The 26,654-nt window shown below is 42.2% G+C and overlaps 1 protein-coding gene across 3 annotated transcripts in view; it reads right to left on the bottom strand.

Annotated features, from left to right (window-relative positions):
- The window catches only part of TESK2 (testis associated actin remodelling kinase 2), a 131,116-nt gene that overhangs the window by 4,329 nt on the left and 100,133 nt on the right, over nucleotides 1–26,654 (bottom strand). For 2 of the 3 annotated variants that reach the window (XM_061184301.1, XM_061184302.1), the window contains one exon: nucleotides 9,362–9,508. The exons of the other annotated variant lie outside the window; for it this stretch is intronic. In XM_061184301.1, the coding sequence (XP_061040284.1) occupies nucleotides 9,362–9,508 (147 nt within the window). The remainder of the gene's footprint in view (nucleotides 1–9,361; nucleotides 9,509–26,654) is intronic. 3 annotated transcript variants of the gene reach the window in all.

The following is a 26,654-nucleotide window of genomic DNA, read 5'->3' as shown; positions in this document are numbered from 1 at the left end:
TTCCATGATCGCTGGGACTTCCCTGGTGGCGCAGTGGTTAAGAATCTGCCTGCCAATGCAGGGGAAACAGGTTCGATCCCTGGTCCGGGAAGATCCCAAATGCTGTGGAGCAACTAAGCCCGTGAGCCGCAACTACTGAGCCCACGTGCTGCAATTACTGAAGCCCACGCACCTAGAGCCCGTGCTCCGCAACAAGAGAAGCCACCGCAATGAGAAGCCTGTGCACCGCAACGAAGAGTAGCCCCTGCTCGTCACAACTAGAGAAAGCCCGTGCACAGCAACGAAGACCCAACGCAGCCAAAGAAAAAAATTCCATGATCTGGCTCTAACCAACCAGCTACCAACCTCCCCGTGCCTTGGTGCCCCTATGTACACATCTTCGTCCAAACTTGTAACAGACAAGCTTGATTTGGGAAGCCTGAACAGGTCCTTCAAACCTTTGCCTTTGCTTATACTGTTCCCTTCCATTTGGAATGTTCTTGCAATTCTTTTCACCTCAGAAAATTTTGTGTGTTTTAAGACAAGCTTACCTTTCCAGTCCTGACCTCTCCAGCTCTCACCTTCATCTCTCTCTCATCTCAACTCCCTTAACCCCTCTGTGCCACTCCCTCAACCCCTCTGTGCCACTCCCTCTTACAGCCTAGCAGAGGCCATCAGCTCCTCAGGAGCAAGTTTAGGTTTGGGCCTGCCTTCCTCACAGTATTCAATTCATGAGAGAGGCTCAGGACAAGCTCATTGAACAAATGCTGCTGTCTCCAGAGAAAGGATGACCCACCCAAGTGACTTGAAAATAAACACAAAGCAGCAACAAACTCTCCCCAAATAGCTGTGTTCAAAATGGCCCTATACCACTCTGGCTCAGGAGGCAACTCACTCCGCCCTTCCTCCAGAGGCAGCAGGGAGCAGGGATCCTTGGCTCCCAGGGACATTTCTGGGGCCAGCAAGGCCCTATATCACCAAACCAGCCCTCCCTCTTCCTTGCCTTGGCGTCCAGTTGCCAAGGCATTGCCAAGTCACCTGCTTACTCCACATCAGGTACAAATTAGTCCCTTACTCTGGCTTTGATGTGATCACACTATTCTCTCTTTCCCTGAGTTGGAAGGGAAATGTGATTTCATGTAATGTGATTTCATTACATCCTCTCCTACCCTTGATTCCTGGCAGACATAAGTGTCTCTGGCTTCTAAGCAGGACCGTCCTTGTGCTTGTCCTGGCTTTGGCCCTCCCATCAGTCCACTGGCTCAGCACTCCGCCACCCCAACCCCAGCTCCCTGACTTTACTGTCTGTGAGAAGACGGGCTCTAGGCCAGCTTGTCTATTAGACAGCCAAAGCCTAGGCTATTGGGCACTGGCTTGTGAGGCAGTGGCACCTCAGATCTGTCACTTGTTTTTCTCCCCTCCTCCTCCTCTTTCACCAGCAACTCAGGTTCCTGTCTCCAAGGCTCAGTCTGAAGTCCTATTTACTATTTGCTTTATAGCCCTCAGAAACAACCCTGTTAAATTCAGCTTAGATTCAGCAAGTAAGGAACAGAACAGGACCACAGTATACTGCCCTTGTCAAAGCTGTTCAGTTTCTGCCCCATCTTCACATTCATGGAGACCTCTTGTTCACTCATTATAAACCACCCATCCAGGAGGAAGTGACTTCATAGTAGCTTCTCTGAGCAGCTAAGAAATGACTATGGCAGGGATGATCAGGGCCCTACAACATGGGGCAAGCCTGCCTAGCCCGGTCTGCCTCTGGTCTGGAGTGTGACCACTGCCTCTCTTAAAGCTTCCCCACAGCCAACAGCTGGGCATTAGAGCCAAAGACAGAGACGGAATACTGAAAACCAAAAGAGCAAACTTTAGGAGTCTGTATCTGAGGCGAGAAGGAAAATGGAGAGCAACTCTGACCAGGATTAGTTCCTATAGGGTTTTTCAATAAACTCCTGAGCCTGCCCTTAGTGGGGTCTAGGCTAGTGAAGTCTGGCTGGCAACACTTGCTGTTTTTAGTTCCTTATCTCCCATTCCTTCCTCACTGGCTTCTGCTGGAAGTGTTCTCACTGAGGATCCCCATGAGTTCTGTGGCATTAAGCTCAGTAGACAAAATCAGTCCTTGTATTACTTGATCTTGCTGCTGTTGACATTGCTGATTATTTTCTTCAGCATTTTTACATATGATTCAGGAATCATATTAGTACTGGGCATGCAGAGACTAAGCCGTTGCGGTCCTGGAGCTAACAGACTAGCCATTAGAGGCTAGTTACAGGCTATTCTTGTTCCTTTTGAATCTTCTCTCCTGGCTTCTGTGACACTATGGATTTCCTTCTCCACCTTTACACACTCCAATGCAGGCCCTAATGAGGATGATGGTCTCAGGGTTCTATCTTGGGCCTACAGCTTGTGCTCTATTGTGGAGGCTATTCCACATTTCTTTTCTAATTACCACCTCTGCGCTGATGACTCCCAAATGTATATCCTCAGCACTGACCTTTATCCTCAAGCTTCAGCTTTGCACATCTCATCTATTTCTGGACATCTCCTCCTGGATTATTCACACTGAACTCCATACATGCAAACTTGAACTCATCTTTTTTCCCCCAAAACTAAAACTCTAGCTATATTTTTATGTCAACTGGCACTGCCATTTTCCACCCAGTTTGCTAAGCTAGAAACTTGAGATTCAGCCTAGACTTTTTACTCTTACTCCAAGTAATTTTAGCTTCTAAATGTTTTTCAAATCGGTCCCTCCCTCTTCATCCCCACTACTATTACCCTAGTTCACATCCTCCCCTAAATACTGCAATATTCCAACTGGTCTCCGTGGCTTGGGCCAGGCTTGATCTCCATAATCCACCTTCCTCATTTCTGCCAGCATGATCTCTGTAAAATGCAAATCTGTGTTACTCCCCTACTTAAAAGCTGGCAATGACATATTGTATGATTCCATTATATGAGATGTCCAGAATAAGCAAATCCATAGAAACTGATAAAAGATTAGTGATTGCCAAATGCTGAAGGGAGAGGAGAACAGGGCATGGGGTTTTCCTTTTGGAGTGATGAAAAGTTTTGAAATTAGTTAGTGGTGATTATTGAATATACTAAAAACTACTAAAATGTATACTTTGCAAGGGTGAATTTTATTTTATGTAATACCTCAAAAAAGCTGTTACTTTAAAAAAGCCACAATGGTTCTTCATTTCCTATCTAGAAGATAAAATCCAATTAGATAGTATATGATCAGACTCCTCTCTTTTCAATTCTTATCCCCTACCACTTCAGCCTCACAGTCTGCACATCAGACCGTTTATGCCTCTATGCCTTTGTTTATGCAGTCTGGTCTGGTCTGGAATATAACCCCCCTCCACACACACAATACTTACTAAGCAGAATTCAATTTTCAAGATTCAGCTCAAGCATCACCTTCTCCAAGAAGTCTTCTCTGTACCCTCAGGCTGGGTTAAATATCCTTTTTCAAAGCACCCTATGCTTCTCCTCTCTCTAACCTTAGCATTTGAGATATTATAATGAAAGTATCTGTTCCTATAGTCCCTTCCTATAGCTATAGACTGTAAGCTATAGACTATAAGCTTTAGCAAAGCAGGGATGTCTTAAGAGGGAAGTGGCCTAGAGAATATTTCCTAGCCCCTTGGGCAAGGGACAGATTGTCTACTTCTGTCTGTGTGGTACCTTACGAATTATAAAACATTTTTCATAAACATAATCCAAGTGATTCAAACAACACTGTCAGGTAGGCAGATCTGAGATTTTTACATTTAAGATGAGAAAAGTGTAGCTTACAACTATAAGTGGTAAAGACGCAGGTCTCCTGATTCTAAAGGGATCCCTCCTAATGATTTTGGCCTCTCCAGAGGAACTGGCTGAAAAGCTTTCCACTAGAGACAGCAAGGCCATGGCAGGAACAATGTAGTCTTAAGACAGCAAAAGGGGGCTTCCCTGGTGGCGCAGTGGTTGAGAGTCTGCCTGCTGGTGCAGGGGACACGGGTTCGAGCCCTGGTCTGGGAGGATCCCACATGCCGTGGAGCAACTGGGCCCGTGAGCCACAACTACTGAGCCTGCGCGCCTGGAGCCTGTGCTCCGCAACAGGAGAGGCCACGATAGTGAGAGGCCCGCGCACCGCGATGAGGAGTAGCCCCCGCTTGCCGCAACTGGAGGGGGCCCTCGTACAGAAACGAAGACCCAACACAGCCAAAAATAAATAAATTTTAAAAATTAAAAAAAAAAAAGATAGCAAAAGGGGCCAGGGCCCATGGAGAAGGCAGCACTGTTTGTGCAGGCAATACAATAAGACCCCTTCATGTGGGATGCTAGCCCCTACCTCCAACGTTGGTTAATCCAAGGGCACCTAGTGTAATGCTTGCATTTCTCACCCAACTTGGACATGGCCCCAGTACAGACTATTTGACTACAGAGTACAAAATATGAAGCTCAGACCACTGTGGGGTTCTGAAGAAGCCAGACTAATTTTCAGGCTGTGTGGGATACAAAGTCCACTAAATAGAGGATGAAGAATGCTTTATTCAAAAGTATGCCTGGAATAAGCAACAGACATAAGAAAGGCCCAGTCAGACTTCCCTGAGGCGACAGGTGACCTTTTCAGGTTCAAAGAGGGGCCCAGGCACTGCTGCTTCCTGGCTCCCGTTCTTCTTTGTCCTACTCCTATTATAATACATCACACCGTAGCAGAGAGACTTACATGTTTGCCTCGTCAAGGGCAGGGAATGATCCCATTTATCTCTGTATCTCTAACCTAGGACAGACACACAGAAACAACTTAGCAAAAGTTTGTTATATGAAAGCCTGGATAGATGACTGAAGCTTCTTTCAAAAGCAGGTGAAAAGGCATACACTAATCATACATTCGACTCTCCATAATGGGGACTGAGCTGACAAGAGACTCAAAAGGTGGCCATGAATGCATTTCTGGAAGCCAACACAAATCCTTCAGAACTGGGCCAGAGTAGACACCTAAGAGCAGATCCTGAGGTCTCCTAGAACAGCTGCACAGTCAGTATTGGCACTGAATAAAACCACCTGAGCGGAGAAATGCCAAGTCCATTTGTGAGTGTTAGCTCTAAGCTAAAGCTATTTCTAGAACAACAACAAAAAAGGCTTTCCATGTGCCAACACCTATCTCCACTTACCACCAACAAATTCACCCATAAACCCACTTCGAAAGAAAGTACTGATTCTACATCTCAAGAAGGGTTAAAAGTTTCTTTTCATACCACAGGGAGATCAGAGACTGAATTGCCCTCCTAAATGTCCCAGAGACGGCTGCAGTCCAAGTCTCAAAAGATTATCTGGTTTGCTGTAATGTGTCCCATCCCTTCCCTTCCCCTCCATCCCACCATGTGATACCCTCTCTTTTCTGTAATTCTTGGGAAATAATCTACTCACATATCTGTCTCTCCAACTTGACTAAGAGCCCATGGATGGTACAGATTGCATTCTAGTCATTTCTATGTCCTCTAGTAGCACAGTATAAATGGTTCCCAAAGGCTGTTGACGGTTCTCTTTATAAAAAATGACTACAGGGTGCCCTAATACACACTCTCTACCTCCCCCCAGCATTCAGCTTTGTTTCTAATTCATGCTCTCTTCAGTCTCTGAAAATTGGCATTTTCTGTTCCTAGTTGTGGGGTTCCTAGCCTAAGACCACAGCTAGATAGGCTTTTCACTCTAGTGGAATGGCCAGAGTGGATTCTTTGGAGTTAAAAAAACAAAAACATTCCCACCCCCCAAAAAACCCAAAACAAACAAACTAACTAACAAAAACCCAGCAACCAAGAAGAGAGGTACAATTCATAATTCACACTCCTAGGGGAAATCCAAAAAGACTAGTGGTGCTTGCCTGATCCTGGGCAGTAACAGTATTAAGCAGAAAGAAACTGCTCTCCCAGCTGCCCCTAAGAGCCAAGGCTCACGTACAGCTGTACCAGCCACTCCTAGCCTGTGTGTGGCTGTTGCCACTTCTTGATGGCGCTCAAGAATGGAATGTTTTTAAAGCCACACTGCATCACACTTGCTTCTAAGTAAATCATCAGCATCGCAATAATTACAAAATTAGGCAGAACAGCTATATCTGACAGACTCTTCACTCTTGAAAACAGTATTGCAGTAACCACTGATGTGTGAATCCTACAAAGGCAATACTGCTTTCAATAGGCACTCTGATTGGAAACCAGTGATCCTCTTTGCCGCTACCATAGGCTCAGGATCATTTGGAAAAAGGCATGTGCTTCTCTCTATCCCGGTATACCTACCTGGAACACGCTCCTACTACTTTAAATCCCTCCTGTTAGCTCTGGCCTGAAAAGCCCGGACTGATCACTCCTATGAGGTCAATAGACTGGGGACACTAAGGACCCAAGAGCGCTGAGGTCATTTAAAGAGGTGGGACAAAACTGGGTGTGGGACTCAAAATCTCAGTTCTCAAGCAGATGTTTTGGCCTCTGTGCCATCAAGCACATTTTCTGAAAGAGGGCCAGGAAGCCCCTACTCTGACAGGCTCTATATGTTAGGTGCTAGGAATAAAAAGGTGAATATGAGCAGCACTTGAGAAACTCATGTGTTGGTGGGAGACACGGACACAATAGAACCATCAAATAATAGGAAGTGTACACGCTAGAATATAAGTAAACCTTTTATTGTCCTTAAAGAAATCAAACTCAGACCCAAGGTTGACAATAAGGAGATAATTTGGAAATTTCAAAGCCCTACTCTGTCCCTTTAGACTTCTCCCTTGGGCTTCTCATTCTTATGGTCACTGTCACCATCACACAGGTCTCCTGGGTGGGGCTGCTCTGGTCTAGGTGGGGACACACAAACTTCTCCTTAATCTCTGCAACACTATGAAGATAAAACATTTGGACAAAACTTTACCAAAAGCTCAGGGATGATAAAAAGGGCTATGAAGTTTTTCTTCAACTTGAGATTCCCTAGAGTGTACTTCCCAGCCTGTCTCCAGGTTGCAAAGTCATTTGTTCTCACCACCCTCTAAAGTTCAGACCCAAGAAAGTACAGCCCAGTGATACCAGGGAGTTCTTTCTCCTAAATTCCTAGTTTCTCATCTCAAGCCAACTGACATGGGAATACCCACTCCCTATTAGGAAAACCAAAGGACAGTGGTCTTACCCTATAGTTCCAAAAAGGTTAGTCATTTTTACAATACATACACTATGACAATCCCAGACAGAATCACACTTGGACACTAGCACAATGGGACAAAGTGTTTTGGGGGCACTGAAGAGAATATGATGAGTTCTTAGGAACTCATTGGTAGTGGAGGACTTTCCTCCAGAAAGCCTAGCTACCCTAGCCTAGTGATCTTTCTTTTGTCTGAAAACCTATAGTCTATAGCTGAACACTCAATTATAAAATGCTATGAACTATTCTTCAGTTATTTCCCAACAAGACTACCTCTGGTCAGAAATTATCTTTTTCAAATATCCCTTCATTCATGGTACCAGGCACCGGAGACACTCATGTAGGTGCACAGGAAATATCTGTGTGACTGACGGATAACTTGTCATGGCCTCCCTCCACCTTAGAAGAAATTATGCTCTCTGAGTAGGAAGCAACAATTTGATTTTTTTTTTTATTTTTATTTATTTTATTTATTTATTTTTGGCTGTGTTGGGTCTTCGTTGCTGCACGCAGGCTTTCTCTAGTTGCAATGAGCTGGGGCTACTCTTCGTTGCGGTGCACGGGCTTCTCATTGTGGTGGCTTCTCTTGTTGCAGAGCATGGGCTCTAGGCACGCAGGCTTCAGTAGTTGTGGCACGAGGGCTCAGCAGTTGTGGCTCACGGGCTCTAGAGTGCAGGCTCAGTAGTTGTGGCGCACGGGCTTAGTTGCTCCGCGGCATGTGGGATCTTTCCGGACCAGGGCTCGAACCTGTGTCCCCTGCCTTGGCAGGCGGATTCTTAACCACTGCGCCACCAGGGAAGCCCCAGCAATTTGATTTTAGTTGCATGCCTAAGGTGAGAGTATACTACCAACTTAAGGCAGTATCTAAGTTGATACAACCCCACCCATTTGCCTGGAACAAGTGCAGTTTTCTAAGTTTTGAGTTTCTAAAACATTCTAAGGAAGGAGAAAAGTCTGATGAAAGGAAATGATACCACCTTCCAGGTCCCAGCTGTCCAACTGTCCAGTCCTTGCTTATACCAATGAAGATAAAGGACTCCTCACAACTAGGTCTCAGCTGGTCACCAGATTCCACCTGCCAGTCTTAGTGCTCCTTCAGTAACAGCGCAGCTGACTACAAATGGCCCTGCCACACCTAGGGGCCCTACAAGCACCTCCCCAAAGCTATTTTCTGTGTAGTACTCACAAACCAATGGCCAGGGTCCCTCGGGGACAGTACTGCTGTTTGGAACACCAGAACCATTCTAATGCGAGGTAGCCAGGGACTCACTGCTCTAGGCCTTATTGGCTCTGACAGCACAGCCTGCTTTTGTTCCCTTTGCAAACTTTTTCTTATAACAGGCTCCCATACCCCTCATCCATGACAGAAGGGCTGTAGGAGTATGTGTATGCATGTGCGTGTGTGTGCATATGTATGTGTTGAGGGTGCAGAATGAAATAACAGCTATTCTTGGGCAGGTACAAAACTTCTATAATACCTCCCTAGAAGACTTTAAATCAGCTCTTGGACAGAAGTTATATTAGATGATTTATAGTTCCCATATCAATGATCAAACAGTACTATTTTATATAAGCCTTGTCACGTGATGTCCTGTGCTACTTGGCCCTGAGGTGTCTGCCTTGTAGTATGGCCAACTTCCTCTAAAAGCAACTCTTTTCTAACCTGGTCACGCAGCAATTTGGACAGCAAGAGAATACTACAGAGACCAGCTGACGCCAAAGAGGAACTGGCAGGATGGCAGAAACTCAATCACACAGAAAGAAAATGGGTCAGTACATTATGGCTTTCAAAACCTACACTCAAGTGACTAAAAATCACAGAACTCCTGCTGGAGGCCATGGGAGAGAACACTAAGAGACAGGCTCCCACATTGCCTTGACTGCTGTCACTCCTATAGGGCAAGAACCTCTTAAGTGTCCTCATGCCATCTATTCCTGCAACACATATTCAGGACCTGAAGCCAAGAGTGAAGGTTCTCAAGATGTATGTGTTGCCAGACTCAGCAATGAAAGGTACCCGCTGTGAGCCGAGATTGGCTTTCTAAGGACTAGGTGTACATAGTAATAAGTTGTATCCTCTGTGACTGAATGTTGAATTTATAAGAGATCTCCATCATTCTCAAGCACATTAATGACTGGTTTCTTAACACAGTTTTCTTGGTAATGGAAGACAGTGTCTCAAAGAGTAGTGCATGTAAAGCCTTCGTACCTTAGATGTGAGGTCCCGATGGAAAATGCCTTTGAAGTGAAGGTAGCTGAGGCCCACTGCTATGTCATAAGCCAGTTTCACCCTCACAGTCCAGGGCAAATGCAGGTTACTGTCTAGCAACTGTTCCAGGTTTCCAGAGTTGATATACTGCAAAACAGAAGGAAAACCCAGCTACCATTTGTCAGGAATGCTTAGGGTGGTGGTGAAACCACTAGAGAGTAGACACCTGGAAGATAGAGACTGTATTTTTTTTTTTGAAGTTACTGAGGGCTTATTCTGCATCCAGGCACTATGGTAGGTGCTGCACCTTCCTTTGAGAAGATCACAATCTATTAAGGGATATAGACAAACAATATAATGTAGTAAATGCTAAAAGATGGCTTTATATAGGTACGACAGCACTGTGCAGCACAGAGGATAAAGTTACTAACTCAGTCTAGGCGTGTCAGAGAAAGCTGCACAAAGGAAATAAAGGAGTCCAAAGGATGACTTGGGGGAGCAGGAAAGAAAGTCCACACAGAGGGAGCCGCATACGTAAAGTTATAGGTGAAGAGCATGGTGTATTCAGGAAACTAATTTACTCAATACAGTCAGAGTGCATGAGAGGAGAGGCAGGTGAGGCTGATATGCTTTGCTAAGGTATATGGACTTTATCCTGTCTATAAGGAACAAAAGAAGCCTTTTAAGCAAAAGAGCAACATGTTCATATTTGTTTTTTAAAGAAAAGATTATTTTAGCAATGGTATGATAGATGGATTAGAGTGGAGAATACGGAGAAGGGAAAATAGGTTAGGAGATTATTGCGATAATCCTGGTGAAAGAAGAATGCCTGAGTTAAGGCAATAGTGGAGGCACTGGAATAGAGCAAGATTCAAGATTTAGATGGCAAAGTCAAAAAAAACTTGATGAATGCTGGATGGGGGGGATAAGGGCAATGAAAAGCTCCTAGGTTGATCGCAGGCTACTGGTCCCTGGGTGCCATTATTAAATATCCAGAATACAGGGAGAGGAGCAGGTTTTTAGAAGAGGCAATGTTAAAAGATAGTGAGTTCAAGTAGGACATGTTGGGTTTAAGGGCATGTGGAGATGTCCTATACAGAGTCAGTTTGAAGTTTAGGAGCAAAGTCTGGGCTAGAGACTAACATTTAGGAGGCAATGACATTGAGCTGAAGTAGTCACTGAGGCTAAGGAATGTATGGAACTGCCCAGGGGTTAACATGTAAGGTGGGAAATTACCAGAATCCCAAGCAACTGTAGCATTTAAAGGAGCAGGCAGAGGAAGAAGAAGCAAGCAAGAATGTCACCACAGAAGCCAAAGGAGGAAAACATTCCAAAGAGGAAATGACCAATAGTATCAAATGCTATAGATCAAGTAAGATGAGCCTGAAAAGTGTCTACTGAATTTGCAACTGAGAAGTCACTGGCAACCACGGCCAGAGCAGTTTCAGTAAAGTGGTTAAGACCAGAGTAAGATCAAAGTGAATTGAGGAGTGAGTAGGAGATAAGGCTAAGGGGAAACGACATGAAGATGTACTCTTTCAAGAAATTTGGCTGTTCGTCATTCCTACATACCCATGAAGAGCTGCTTTGCCCTTTTTTTTAAAGAGCAAATAAGCCTATTTATATAGAGATAATAAATAATAATAACAAAAATAGCAGCAGCAGCTGCAGCTAATATTTATTTACTTGGTACTTGCTTTGTGCCAGGCACTACTCTGAGAACTTTCCATTAATTACATCACTTAATCTTCATATAACCCTAAGGTAAGTGTACTATTATTCTCATTTTACAAAAGGCATTTAGAGGTTAAGCAGCTTGCTCAAGGTTACCCAATTATTAAGCAGCAGAGCCAGGGTTCAAACTCAGGCAGTCTGGCTCCAGAGTTCATGCTCTACCCTTACATTACATTGGAGAGCCATGGTGTCTGGGTACAGAGAGCCTCATGCAGAACAGGAGCTCAAAATTTTTTGCCAATTAAATTCATGAATTTATTCAAACCTTACATGATGTATTATCTCCCTCCTCTTTCCAAGGGAGAAAAAGGGGCAAATTCCTCTAAGCCTAAAATTAAGCTCTTAATACCTTTTTGGAGTGGGGGTGATATTGAATTTACAAAAGACTAGGGAACCTAATGGGATAGAAGGCAAGAAATCTGAATTTTAGGGACTTCCCTGGTGGCGCAGTGGATAAGACTCCACGCTCCCAACGCAGGGGGCCCGGGTTCTATCCCTGGTCAAGGAACTAGATCCCACGTGCCTGCCGCAACTAAGAGTTTGCATGCCACAGCTAAGGAGCCCGTGAGCTGCAACTAAGGAGCCCTGGAGCCACAACTAAGGAGCCCACATGCCAAAACTAAGACCCAGTGCAACCAAATAAATTATATATATATATATATATATGTACACACACACACACACATTTTTAAATCTGAATTTTAGTCCAAGTCTGCCTCAACAGCCATTTTACTTTGGACAAATCAACTAATAAGGCTACCCTTCAATTTTCCCACATAAAAAGTAGGTATGATAATCCATGATCCATATAACTCACAATGTTATTATAAGAATGCAATACAAATACATGAAAGTGCTAAGAAAAAAATACAAGTTCCATATAATGAGATTTTCTGATGTGGTAACATAAGCACCAAAAAGAACCAGTTGGGGGCAGCACGATGCAGCACTTCAGATCCTTGGATGAAGTGGATCAGGTCTGGCAAGGCAGAGAGAATGGCTAAAAATACGCCAAACTTCTCAAAAGGGAAACCTGTTGATCTGCTTCATCTTGCTTGATAATCCAGCTTTGGAAATTTCAAAACGAGGCATAACGACAGCATTAGCATAGTGCCCTCATCTCTTCACTCTAGCTGAATCTGTTCACAGTTTATGTCTGAGGTGCTCATTTGCTAAAAAGAAACTGAACTTGCAAATTCCAAGCTATATGGGGGCAATGAAGCTGACAGCTAAACATGCAGACAAATTTCTTTAGCTCTGAGAGTGAAAAAGATATGAAGAGGTGGTGGTTCACTTCTTTGGCGTGGTGACAGTGTGAAATGGAAGGCCTGACTTTGGGAGCCACTCAGGCTTCCTACTGAGGGCCAGGCAGAAAAGACTGGTGAAAAGCCTGTATGTGCATTCTCTGTGGGCCAGGCTAAGCCAGAGACTCTTGATTCTGGTTCAGAGAAACACGTGTTTATTACTCTGTCCAGTCATGTCTCTGAAAGCCTGAGAAATCCACAGACCAAGCCACAGGGTGGAGAGCAGAGGAGAGAGGTGAGACAAGGTGAGGAACCACACTGGCTAGTAGGCTCTGACTTTTCCTGGCAAGATGGAAAAAGCACAAACCAGATCCAGAGAGGGAAACCAAATGGAATGTATTGTTACAACCCACTTCTCTTGCCTGCCTTCGGTGAATACTTTGGTGGAGCTGATAAGCCTCTGGGCCCTCAGAAACCACAACTTCTCAATGTCTCAAGACCTTTGCATGTATGAGGAAAGGAAGTTTGAGATCTGCCAAGAAGGAAGATTTCTAAGTTGCTACACTGTGTGCCCATTAGTCGGAATGTCCACTTCCCTATAAGCAACTCCCTGTGCAGACTCAGCTGGTGTGTTCTCTGAACAAATCCCTCTGTGGGAAGCAGAGGCAAGAACAACTGTTCCAGCACATTCAGCTTTCCGGGCTGGGGATAACAGCTGCTTTGCTTTCATTTTCTTCCAGACTACTCCCTTGGGAGCTCTACAAAACCACCTAAGGCACTGGCAACACATTTCAATACCTACTAGAGAGAGAAGATTTTACAACTTTTATTGTTGTTCTTTTAAACTTTCAAGTTCAGAAAACTATAGTATCAGCCAATCAAATGTGTTATAGGTACTTCAATACCTCTAAGTGACTGTTCCCCAACTTTACCTACACCAAAACCTCTCCTCTTCATGGTCTAATAAAATGTTAGAGTTTCTGCCATTTCATTTGTGTTTGATACTTGATTTCATTAAAGACTCTTTTCTTAGAAGGCACTCAGTAAACAAATGTGTGTTTGGTGACTAAACAATATTACTATGTATGTAAGAAATCATATGCCAACACCCTAGAAAATCATCAAAGGGACGGGTAAGTGGACACTTAATTCTCCACTCAGAAATATCAATTCAGGGAATTCCCTTGCCGTCCAGTGGCACTTTCATTGCCATGGGCCCAGGTTCAATCCCTGGTCGCCGGGGAACTAAGATCCCGCAAGCCTCACGGTGTGGCCAAAAAAAAAAAAGGAATATCAATTCAGGTTATTTCTACAAAGATTTATTGAGCGCTCCTCCCATTCCTGTCACCCCCTTATGAGAGTAAGAACCTGTCCATTTACATCAACATTATATCTCCCAGTGATTGGAAGAGTCCCACCTACATAGTAAATGTAGGTATGTAAACACTCAGTTTACACCTTAAAGAAGTTCAATGAAAGACACATAGGTAAGTAAATAATACTAATAACCCTTTAGCAGAGGTAAACACTTGGGTATGAAAGTAGATACTTAGGAGTTTAGAAAGTTTCAGAGAAAAAGTAACACCTGAGTTGGATCCTAAAAAGATAGTTAAGAGTTGTCTAGGCTGAGAGTATGGTTCTTCCAACATACACCCTATAGGCTCTGACGGTACCACTCAGACACAGACAGACACATAAACATGCCCATACAAAGAATATTCTGGAGCAGGACTAGGCAATACTTACCTCTCCCTGAAGTAACATTCACTACACCCAGGGCTCCTGTTCTCAATTCTTGCTGATTCTCATCATAACCTCACCCAATCATAACCAGTCAGAAGAACAAGGCAAACGGTTACCTTTTTTTTTTTTAACTTTGAATTATCAATGTACTGATACCTGTAATCAAACAAGCATCTATGAACAGTGGTTCAAAGACATATTCGGAGAGGTTCTGAAGAAAACATCAACTGTAAGAATTATTATACCTTTTTGAAGAATCTACCCAAATAGCCTAGAGCTAGGGCACTTACCCAAGGCAGATAAATGTGCTGCCATCCAACTAACAGAGATCATTTGCTGCCACTTAATTAGCACAGTTGTCCTGAGGTAGACCCATTCATCTATCCATCCACCTACACAAACACTGAAAACCTACTACATAAAAACATAAAACTAAGTGGGGCGAGTCCCTGCCCTTAGTTCACAGTCTAGTCTAGTCGAGTTCACAGTCCAGTAGAGATGACATATAATCAACCTACAATTTTTTTTCATACAGGACAATGATCAGACATGCTTCACAGAAATATCATTCTAACAGTAATGTAAAAACTGTACGGAAAGGTCAAGAATTGAGGCTGGGAGAACAGTTAGGAGGCTTCTGGAATCAACCAGGTGAGAAGTAACAAAGGCCTGAGAAAGACAATGGCAGCAAGAATGGAAAGGAGGTTAATATCTGGAGACATCTCAGAGGTAGAACCAATATGATTTGGTATTTAATCAAAGGCAGGGAATAATTAAAAGAGATACGGTATACAAAGTATGTCTAGCACAGTGCTTAGCTCACAGTACACAACTCATTCTCCCCACTATCAATATCTAATCATCATCCCTCCCCTAGGTTATGCCATTAGCTTTCTAACTAGTCTTCTTTTCCCCTTCTTTTTTTTAAAAATATTTTCTGTACCTCTTAGGGTTGTGTTTTTTTTTTTTAATATTTATTTATTTATGGCTGTGTTGGGTCTTTGTTTCTGTGCGAGGGCTTTCTCTAGTTGTGGCAAGCGGGGGCCACTCTTCATCGCGGTGCGCAGGCCTCTCACTATCGCGGCCTCTCTTGTTGCGGAGCACAGGCTCCAGACGCGCAGGCTCAGCAATTGTGGCTCACGGGCCCAGCCGCTCCGCGGCATGTGGGATCTTCCCAGACCAGGGCTCGAACCCGTGTCCCCTGCATTGGCAGGCAGATTCTCCACCACTGCGCCACCAGGGAAGCCCCTTTTCCCTTTCTTACATCTTGAACAGACTTAGCTCTCATTCCAATCCATTTTCCTTAATACAGCCAAGATTAACCTTCTAAAATGCCAACTGAAGCCACTCCCTTGTTAAAATTATCCACTGATGCCCTATTACTCTTAGGATAAAATCCACAATCCTTAGCATGGCATACAAAGTCTTTCACTCCTGCTTATAAGGGTCTGACCCCTCCTTACTTGCACGTTTGTGCACATTGCTGGTCCCTTTACCTGGAATACCTTCCCCCACATAGGTCTGGCTAATCACCCATTGAGGATTCAGTTCTGTTTCCTGGAAGTCCATATGTAGGGTTGGGAGTAAAAAAGACATTTTATGCATAAGGAACACAAAGATAAAGTGCAGAGATTAGTAGTTATTCCTTTTTGTTTTTCTTTCCCTGCATAAAATATAAGTAGGGGAGAAGGGATAAAGCTAAAAAGTAAAGCTGGGCAGTACATTATAGTGGTGAAGCCCACATACTGCAGAGTTAGACTGCCTAGGATTGAATCTCACCTCTGACTAGTCGTGTGACACTGGGTTAGTTACTCTTTAACATTCATCTATAAAATGGGAATAATAATAGAACCTAATCCATAGAATTATGAAGATTTAATGAACTGATGTGTAAAATGCTTAGAACAATGTCAAAGGAAGTTCTCAATATGTTAGTTGTTATTATTGCTATTATTATTATATTTATTGTTAGTGTAGAAGTTCTGGAACACCAAGATGAAACATCTATAGTTAATTTAGCAGATCATGGGGACCACTAAAGGTTTATAGGTAAAGGTATAATATAATCTATTGTGTGTTGAACTATGTCTCCCAAAAAGATAGGCTCAATTCCTAACCCCTGGTACCTGTGAATGTGACCTTATTTGAAAATAAGGTCTTTGCAGATGTAATCAAGTAAGATGAGGTCCTATTGGAGTAAGGTGGATCCTTAATCCAGTATCTTAACAAAAAGAGGAGAGGAGACACAGACATACAAGGAGAATGTCATGTATCGATGGAGGCAAAGATTTGAGTGATGCATCTGTAAGCCAAGGAACACCAAGAGAAACTAGGAAGAAGCAAGGCAGGATCTTCCCCTAGAGCCTTCAGAGAAAGCAAGACCCTGCCAACACTTTGATTTCAGACTTCTAGCTTTCAGAACTATGAGGGAATAAATTTCTGTCTTTATAAGCCACTCACATTGTGGTGCTTTGTTATGGCAGCCCTAGGAAACTAATACATGACCAAAACTACATTTTAGAAAGCTCATGGTGGTAGCAGGATAGAGGAGGAGCTAGAGGGAGGTTTGAAGGGTACTGCATCAGTCCAGATGAGAGACGACCAAATGCCTGACTTAGAATGCTATCATAGGCATGAAAAAGTGGGCTAGAGTTAGAATAAGCAGAGGTAGAATCTAAAGGATTCAGCAACTGAGTGGTAGATATGAGAACTGAGGAAAAAGAGTCAAAGGCAACTCAGAGATTCCAAATAGATGTGTTGAGAGAAACAAAGGGAAGAGATCCTACAATCTTATATACCAAAAGTAAGTCAGAAGCCCATCAGAAACCAGCATCAATGCCAAATAGCCAAATCAGTGGCTTGTCAAACCTCTTCTCTGGATGGGCCCTCTGCAGAGGAGGGCCTGGGCCCCGACCTAGTTTTCACTGAAGCCCAACAATGCCATTGTGCTGGCCACTGTATATTTGTTGGTTGGCTCCAAACACAAAGGCTAGCAGACATCCCATCCTGCTGGCTTGGTTTAAAGAAGAAAAGAAAGCTTTGTTACTGCCCTGGGTAATTCCGGGACAGGCATCCCAAGAGCGCCCTGTGGGAGGCTCATGCTCCAAAGGAGCCTCCTGTTCTCAGCTCGAGGTTCCACAGCCACTACAAGTGCACATCCACACATCTGCCAAGGCCTGAGTTTGCCACGGTTCAGTCTCCACTCCAGGAGGTCCACCGGGACCTGCCTGACTCAAACAGTCAGTAGTAATGAACTGATTCAAAGAGAAAGGGAACCCAAAATGTGTTTCAGAATATTTAAATGTTTCACTCTCTCTGCCTTCATATATGTTTACTGCCCAGAATACTCTTCTTCCCCTTCACAGCTTTGCTAATTCTTATTCATCCTTCTAAACCCAGCTTGAGTCTCTTATTTTGGAAAGCATTTCCTGATACCCCATCCCATACTTTGTGCCACTTTTGTCCCCTGTATGTATTTCTACTATTGCTTATCATATTGTACTATAACCTTGATGGCAGGGACCAGATCTTTCTCAACTCTGTAAGCCCAGTATCCAGTGACACAAACAATAAATTGTTGAATTAATAAATGAATGATTAAGTACATTTAAATAAATAGAGGCAGATTTTAAGTTCTCTCTTTTATTTGAAGCCCTCCCAATTCTGTCATTAATGTAACTTAAGATCAAAAAGAGAAATGTGCTTTTAGAGGAATTTTCTGATAAATATCATGCAAAACAAACATTTAATAATGCTTACTATATGGCAGATACTATGGTAGCAATGAATTTAAAGCAAAATACAAAACAGTGTGTTTGGCCACTCAGTAATATGAAATTAAGGATCCTTTGACACTCTGTCAGCAGATTCCTTAAAATGGTCAGAATCATATGGACTTAAAAAATATATCTAAGATCTCCTTTTGAAAATTATAGAGGGTATTTCTTTTATCAGTAGCTGAAAGCCAAGTAGAAGAGGCCATAAAGATATCGCCCCCTCTTTCCTCACACTTCCCACAGACACTTAGTATAACCCATTCACCACTTTAAGAACATGTTTGTTTAACGCACCTGAAGTAGTAAGAGTGTTTTTCTATGCGCGTAAACTACTATAAACAACAAAATGACTGTTTACCCACAAGATTCAAAAAAGTATGACTGGGACATCCCTGGTGGTCCAGTGGTTAAGAATCCACCTTCCAATGCAGGGGACACAGGTTCGATCCCTGGTCGGAGAACTAAGATCCCACATGCCGAAGGACAACTAAGCCCTCGCGCCACAACTACTGAGCCCATATGCCACAAATAGACAGCCAATGCACCACAACTAAAGACCCTGCATACCACAAAGAAAGACCCCGCATACCGCAACGAAGATCCTGTGTGCCCCAACTAAGACCCAACACAGACAAAAAAAAAAAAAAAAAAGGAACGACTAAACTTTTCCCACAGATTTTTAATTCTTACAGCAAACATCTCATAATCAAAATCAAATTTGTTTAAATAAACATTAAAAGATAAATCTGTAAAACAAATCTTCTCAAAGAAATGAACTAAGATAACAATAAGACTATTTTCTTTGCCCCATAAAGCTCTACTAGCAATCGATGGTTTCAGACATGATTTACGATCAGCCCAGGGCTCCTGATTACTCCATCCAGCTTGCTTTCCTATCCCCAAATCCATAATATCTCTACCAGCAACATGGATATTAAGGTCATGTTTAAAAACATTCTTTCCTCCAGCTTGCTACCCCACATCTACTACAACCCCACATTCTCCAGCTTCAGACAGGAACCTCTGACATTCACCTGGTGATTGGGCTCAGAGTGAACAAAGCAATCTATTAAGGAAGACAACACATCCTGCCTCCCCTTAGCAGATCTCAGGAGTAAGGGCTTGACAGTGGACAAAATGAAAATGGAAACCAAAAGAGGTTAAGTTTCTAATTAAGGTGATTTATATCAAAGGAGACTCTGTCCTCAAATGAGCTAATCATTTCTTCTACCTCTTCTGCCCATATCAACACACTACTTGGTCTCTGGGTAAGGAAGAAGTCAAGCAAAAGTTAGAGGCAACTATAAGCTCAAATGGTATCTTCTAGTGGCAAACGGTAGGTAGGGGGGTAGAAAGGGAGGAAAGGTTTCCAATTTGCTATGTGGAAGACAACTTTCCAACCCAAGAGTCACTCCAAGTACAGGCAGAAATCTCCTCTGAAGGCTAAGGGTCAGATAGGTAACTAATTACCCGCAAGTTCACAAAAATTCACAAAGACTAGTTGGAGTTATCAAAGGAAGGGGTGGGAACAGAGGACTCAGCCAGTTCTGGTTCTACTGCAGAGAAAACAGACTTGAGGTCTGGTGTATACATAAGTATCTACAGCTGTAAGGAAAAAGAGAGAGCCTTTTCTTTGGTTTCAGACCATCTCAAGTGTCAGAATGATGTGCCCTCTGTAATTCCCTGGCGGTCCAGTGGTTAGGACTCTGCGCTTCCACTGCAGGGGGCATGGGTTCAATTCCTGGTTGGGGAACTAAGATCCTGCATACTGCACAGCCAAAAAAAAAAAAGAGAGAGAGAGAGAGTAAATGAGAAAAATCAGATGATTAATCTTGAGTGAAGTTAAGTCTAGACTTATTTTACCAACATGTTCCAAATTATCTTTCCTCTATTAGCCACTGAACTCTCTGGGAAGCAGCTAATGCTGGTCTAAGGCCAACTCTCAATTCAAACAAAGCAGCAGATCTGGATATCATGTCACTCAGAAGCGTTCTAGGGATGCTAAATTCTAAAACATTTTTCTAAATGACTAAAAGCAGAGAATGACCATAGCACTGAATTCTAAACCCTTTCCAAATAAATTCAGAAAGTCCTAACGCACAATTAACTTCACTTCTTGAGTTCACTGAGAAGAGGTTCAATGCCATTCCTAGATCAGTGTCTAGCAGAATAAGCCCCAATAAATACTAATTGAATTAATGAAAGAATTAAGTGTCCCTAACTATCTATCTACATATAGAAATCCCTTCTACACTCTCCATGAATCAGCTCTCATCAGCTACCTCAGTCTTCAGACCTTAGGCCAGAAAGCTCTTGTCCAAGGAAGGGCTTTAAGATGTAGTGATGTGTTATCCCTGAAAAGCTCAAAGACTGAGTCTGGTCTTCCGTAGCGAAGAGACTATGCTGATTACAGTGTTATGTTAAAAAAAAAAAAAAAAATCCCAGGTAATACACACACAGCTGAGGAAGTTCTCCAGCAGCACTCTCCAAGTTTTCCACATCTCAGTAAATGAAACAACCACCCACCTAGAAAATGGGCATCGTTTGATTCCTCACTCTTCTTTCTTACCTAAGTCACAAGACCTTGTCTTTCTATTTCTAAAACAGATCTTTAAAAATCTTCACAGATACCACCGCAATTCAAGCTACCCACATCTCTCATATAATCTATAAGTTTCTCCTCACTGGTCTCCTTGCCCTCACTTCTGTCCCTCTACAGTCAATTCTCCAGAGCAGCCAAAGTGCTATTTTAAAATGCAAATTGTATCCTACTACTCTCCTGTCTAAAATCCTTCAACTGCTTCCTGCTGTATTTAAAACAAAATTCAAAATCCTCACCATGGCCTATAAGGCCCTGTATGATGCAGCCTCTTTCTCTCTCTCAAATTTTTAATCTTCTTCTCCCTAATCTTCATGAATATCTCCTTTTCTTTTAGGTATTCTCAGAAAAGTATTTCTATGACCTTATGTACAGGATAAGCTAGTCAGTATCAACATATATACATTGTCCTTACTTATCTCATGGATGGATCAACAGTTTTTTCAAAGGTACATACTCATGAGGAAAATAATGCCCAAGGGTATGGAATAACAATATAATATGATGGGATAGACCTGAAAGGCAGTCCATTCTAAGCCCCACATCATACAATTGAAGTCCTTCTATAACATCCTTGCCAAGGGGCCAAAGTAACCCATATTAGCTTTATGAAGAGAATTGTTAGGGAAGAGAATAATCATACTAAACACAACTGTCCTCCTTAACTGTGGTGCCCTCTAACCAACACTCCAACTTTCCAACATCTAAGAATGTGGTCTTTAGCTTCCTGAGCTTAATGTAATGGCAGTGCCTGAGAAAGCCTGTTACTTCCTCCACCAACCCCAAGCTCTTCAATGACCTGTTACCTATTTGTTGCTAGTGGTAAACAAAACAGAACATGGTCCCAGTCTTACTGGAACTGACATATGAGAGAGACAATAAACAAACATTCAAATAAATGAAGAACTATATGTTATGAGATGTGCTACCATGAAAAAGGAAAGAGTGCTATCAAAGAGAATAATAATCTAAGTAACTACCTAGATGGAGGGAGATCATTGGGAAAAGCCACTATAGTAAAGTGAAAATTTAAACTAAGACTTGAAAATTGAGTTAAGTAGGTAAAAATGGAAAAAGAGCTTTTCAGCTATTATTTAATCTAATCCTTAGCTTCTTTTTATATAAAATAGCAATCATAATAGCTATATCTCACAGGGTTGTCATAGGATGAAAAAAGAAAATGCATGCAAAACTTTACATTCCATATATATTAGCTATTTCTCTAACGAGCATGTATGATTTTATAATCAGAAAAAAGTTATTTTTTTAAAAAAGTGTCCCTGATACTGCCAAGTACAATAAACTATTGTTTTAAAAAATGAAATATTTTCTCATCCAAACACCTTAGTTGACTTAAAGACTTATCAGGTAAGTAACATGTCTGTTGTTTTATTTGTAAGTTAGTGCTCGGTTCTGTTCCTTCTGGGTGTACCAGAAATGTATGTTTGATTGACTAGCTAATCTGGGTAGAAAAGAAACTGTTGAGTAAATTAGTTACAGAGGAAAAGGATGACTATGCAAGAGGCCTTACAATTGAACAATGTAAGAGGCCATTTAGAAATTACTCCATTCATGAGGCAAGAGTTCCAGCCATTCATACAGGTACTAAAATGCAGTAGAAAATTTACCTCAACTTCACTTTTTAGATAACATAAAATGTTTGTTGTTTGCTTCCTTTCTCCCTATCCAATCATTCAGCCAATGTCTATAAAAGAGTGTCCTAAACACAAGGTACTGCTGGGAGATTAGGAGCATACAGATAAGTAAGACACTATCCCTGCCATTATATAATAGCCAGCAACTGGTTTTACATAGCACTTTCACAGTTACCTCATTTGAACTTCGCAAGATCTTTAAACATTCTGTCATCCTTTTCTTTTTGTTCTTTTAATAAATTTATTTATTTTTATTTATTTATTTATTTATTTGGGCTGTGTTGGGTCTTCGTTGCTGCGCGCAGCCTTTCTCTAGTTGTGGCGAGCGGGGGCTACTCTTCGTTGCGGTGCGCGGACTTCTCTTGTTGCCGAGCACAGGCTCTAGAGCGCGCAGGCTTCAGTAGTTGTGGTGCACGGGCTTAGTTGCTCCGCGGCAGGTGGGATGTTCCCAGAGCAGGGCTCGAACCCGTTTCCCCTGCATTGGCAGGCAGATTCTTAACCACTGCGCCACCAGGGAAGCCCTGTCATCCTTTTCTTATGAATGAGGAAATCAAGCCCAGAGATTTAAATAACTTGTCTATGGTTATTCAACTAGTAATGGTGGAACCTGGATTTGTACCCAAGTCTTTTGACCCTCAAGCCTGGGTTCCTCCTCTATTCTAGGAGCTTACACTTGTGCAGGGAAACTAAAGCAAAAATAACTTCAATATATGGCAAAATGTTTAATAAGAGGTGCCAAAAAAACTGTAAGAGAAGGTCGATGGAGGGAAACATTTTGACTACATAAGGGAGAGGTAGGGAGGTTTAGCAGTGGCAGAGAATCAGGAAAGGTTTTATGGAGGAATAAGTGGACTTTGAGCCAAGTCTTGAAGGGAGGGAAGATTTCTATAGGATAAAGGGAAACAGTGTATTCTGGGCTGAAGAAATAATATGAATAAAGAGGCAGGAAAACACACAGTGTTTAGTAAACACATTAAACCCAGTTTGCCTGAGTTACAGAGTACTTGTTAAAGAGGAGGAGAACTAGAAAAAAAAAAGGCAGGATGATTCTACAGCACAGAGGACCGAATATCAGGCTAAGAGTTTATCCTGAGTTCCATGTTTTAACACTAGCTGTGCATCAAAATAACTTATGGCGCTTTATTAATTTATTTTTAAAAACAGATGCCTGGGCCTCACCCAAGACTTTAACCCAATAGGCCTTGTGTGAGGTCCTGGCATCTGCACTTTCTAAAAAGCTCTTAAGCAATTCTGGTAAGCAACTAAGGTTACAAAACTATACTGTAATCAGCCAGGAAATCACTGAATGCTTTTGAGCCAGAAAATGCCACTGATTATTCATTTATTCATTCAATCAACAAATATGATAAGGGACTTCCCCGGTGGTCCAGTGGTTAAGACTCTGTGCTCCCAATGCAGGGGGCCCAGGTTCAATCCCTGGTCAGGGAACTAGATCCTGCATGCCACAACTAGAGATCCTGCATGCCGCAACAAAGATGCCGTGTGCCACAACTAAACCTGGCACAACCCAAATTAATTAATTAATTAATTAAAAAATTTTAAAAGATGGTATTAAAAAATATACATGATAAGCAGCTATCATTGTCAGGCACTATGCAGGACCCAGTGGATGTCAATGCAAACAAAACAGCCCTTGCCCTTAAGGAATTTATAAACTACATACACAAGCAAACAGTGAATTAAAGTCAATGATAAATACTATTGTATTATGGGAGCATGTAGGAGGGGTACCTAACTAATCTTGGGAGATTAGAAAAGGCTTTCCAGAGATAGTAATAGCTAAGCTGAGTCCTGAAGGTTAAATAAGAGTTGGCCAGACCATTGGGAGATGGAAGGATTGTGTCCTAGGCAGAGGGAAGAGCTGGGGCAGAGACCCAGAGGTGGAAAGGGTCACATCCCATTTGTGGAACTGAAAGAGAAACAGGTTCAGTACAGCTGTAGTGCACAACTGAGACAAGAACCAACAGGTCAGAGAAGAACGAGCAGTGAGGCCACAGAGATAATGAGTACCAGGATTAGATGTTTTGACTTTACCCTGAGGGCAATGAGGAGCCATAGAAGGGTTTATGCAAGGAAAACAAAATTAGATTTGTATTTAACACTGTGGTGTTGGCAAAAAGACAGACATATAGACTAATGGAATAGAATAGAAAGCCCAGAAATACACCCTCATGTATCAAGGGGAAAGGATAGTCTCTGCAACAAATTAGAGATGGAGAAATGCAAATGAAAACCACAGTGAGATATCACCTCACACCCATTAGAATGCAACTATTAAAAAAAAAAACAACCCAGGAAATAGCAAGTGTTGATAAGGATGTGGAGAAATTAGAACCCTTGTGCACTATTGGTGGGACTGTAAAATGGTATAATAGCTATGGAAAACAGTATGGTGGTTCCCCAAAAAATTAAAAATAGAACGATTATATCACTCATCAATTCCACTTCTGGGTATATATGCAAAAAAACTGAAAACAGGGTCTCAGAGAGACATATGCACACCTATGTTCAAAGCAGTATCATTCACAATAGTCAAGAGGTAAAAGCAACCCAAATGTCCATCGACAGATGAATAGATAAGTAAAATATAGTACATATATACTTACAATGGAATATTATTCAGGCTTAAAAAGGATGGAAATCTTGTCACGTGTTACAACATGGATGAACCTTTAGGACACCAAGCTAAGAAAAATGAGCCAGTCACAAAAAGACAAATACTGTGTGATTCCACTTTTCTGAGGTACCTAGAGTTGTCAGAATCATAGAAACAGAAAATAGAATAGTGGTTACCAGGGACTGGAGGAAGGGGGAAATGGGGAGTTGTTTAATAGTATAGAGTTTCGGGCTTCCCTGGTGACGCAGTGGTTGAGAATCTGCCTGCCAATGCAGGGGACACGGGTTCGAGCCCTGGTTTGGGAAGATCCCACATGCCACGGAGCAACTAGGCCCGTGAGCCACAATTACTGAGCCTGCGCACCTGGAGCCTGTGCTCCGCAAAGGGAGAGGCCGCGATAGTGAGAGGCCCGCGCACCGCGATGAAGAGTGGCCCCCACTTGCCACAACTAGAGAAAGCCCTCGCACAGACACGAAGACCCAACACAGCCATAAATAAATAAATAAATAAATAAAATGCAGTAATTAAAAAAAAAAAAATAGTATAGAGTTTCAATTTTGCAAGATGAAGAAGATCCAGAAATCTGTTGCACAACAATAAAAACATATTTAATACTAACTATTGAACTGTACACTTAAAAATTGCTAAGATGGTTAAAAAAGAGATCTGTATTTTAAAAGGACCACTCTGGCTCGCAATATGGACAGTATGGATTTAAGGTGAGGAACAAAACTGACAGGGAGACTAGTTTAGAAGGTTGTGGCGAAAGAGATGGCAATGGCAGAAGGAACTGGCCTAAGGTAAATGCATTCATAGTAGTAAGAGGTAAAATGGTCAGGTCATGGTGACTGATAAGATGTAGAAAATGGGAGAGGTCAGGGATGAAGGAAAAGAGAACTATCATTTGTAGAAAAGCTAAGCACTCAACCAATACTTTTACAAGTTAGTAATTCATTTAATAAACATGTATGAAGTAGCTACTTGTGCCAAGTACTACAGAAGACTTTAGACAACTTTTCTGCCCCTTCACAGAACAACTTCTCCTTTTCGAAGTTCACCTAAACTGGCCATTGACACAAAGTGTCTGCTTAATAATTATTTGTTGAGTAGGAAGTAGACACAAGCAATTACTATGAGACAGTGAAATGAGCTAAAATGAGCATGTTGAGGAAAGAAAAGCTTATGATTCACTTTGGAAATCACTGATCTAAGAATTTACTATATAAGCAAGCAATGGTGACCATAATAACAAGAAAAGACCAACATAAAGAGCAAGTAAACACAGAAGGTACAGACAGTAACTAGGTATCAGGTGTAGGAATGCTGAAATGCCCTTGAATAGTAGGAATGTGTGAGAGGTATATTGGGAGACCACCCTCCCTCCATTGTCCTACTTGCTACAGAATCCAAAGCAGGAAAAGCTGTCAAGAGCCACCACAGACCCAATTCCTATGAATGATACCACTTACCAAGTTAAGAAAAACATACTTGTCAAACTTCTGTTAGAAACAGGTTTAGCCAAAACTCACAAAGAGATCTATGAATTCAAATGCCACACTAGTTTCACAATCATGGGGAGGATTAAGAGAAATATTAGCTAGAAATCTCGTAAACCATTTTCTAAATCCTTCTCTGTCCTATCACTATCAACACTGTGAAAAGATTCATCAAATGGCTGGTCTAAACGACCTTGAAAGAGGCAGATGTCTTTGTGGCTAACAGTTTAACTGCTGGAAGCTCAAGTGTTGGGAAGCAGTTTTCATTCATTCATCCATTTGTCCATGCACCCAACTAATATTAATTGCATGCCTTTATGTGCCAGTTACTGAAGATTCAGCAGTGAACAAAATAGCCAGGATCAAGGAGCTTAAAGTCGAGTAAACTGGATTACAGTCAGGTGGAAC

Source organism: Eubalaena glacialis, chromosome 3, assembly GCF_028564815.1.
Source record: "Eubalaena glacialis isolate mEubGla1 chromosome 3, mEubGla1.1.hap2.+ XY, whole genome shotgun sequence".
Classification (NCBI taxonomy): domain Eukaryota; kingdom Metazoa; phylum Chordata; class Mammalia; order Artiodactyla; family Balaenidae; genus Eubalaena; species Eubalaena glacialis.
This window is presented reverse-complemented; position numbering and strand designations above follow the sequence as displayed.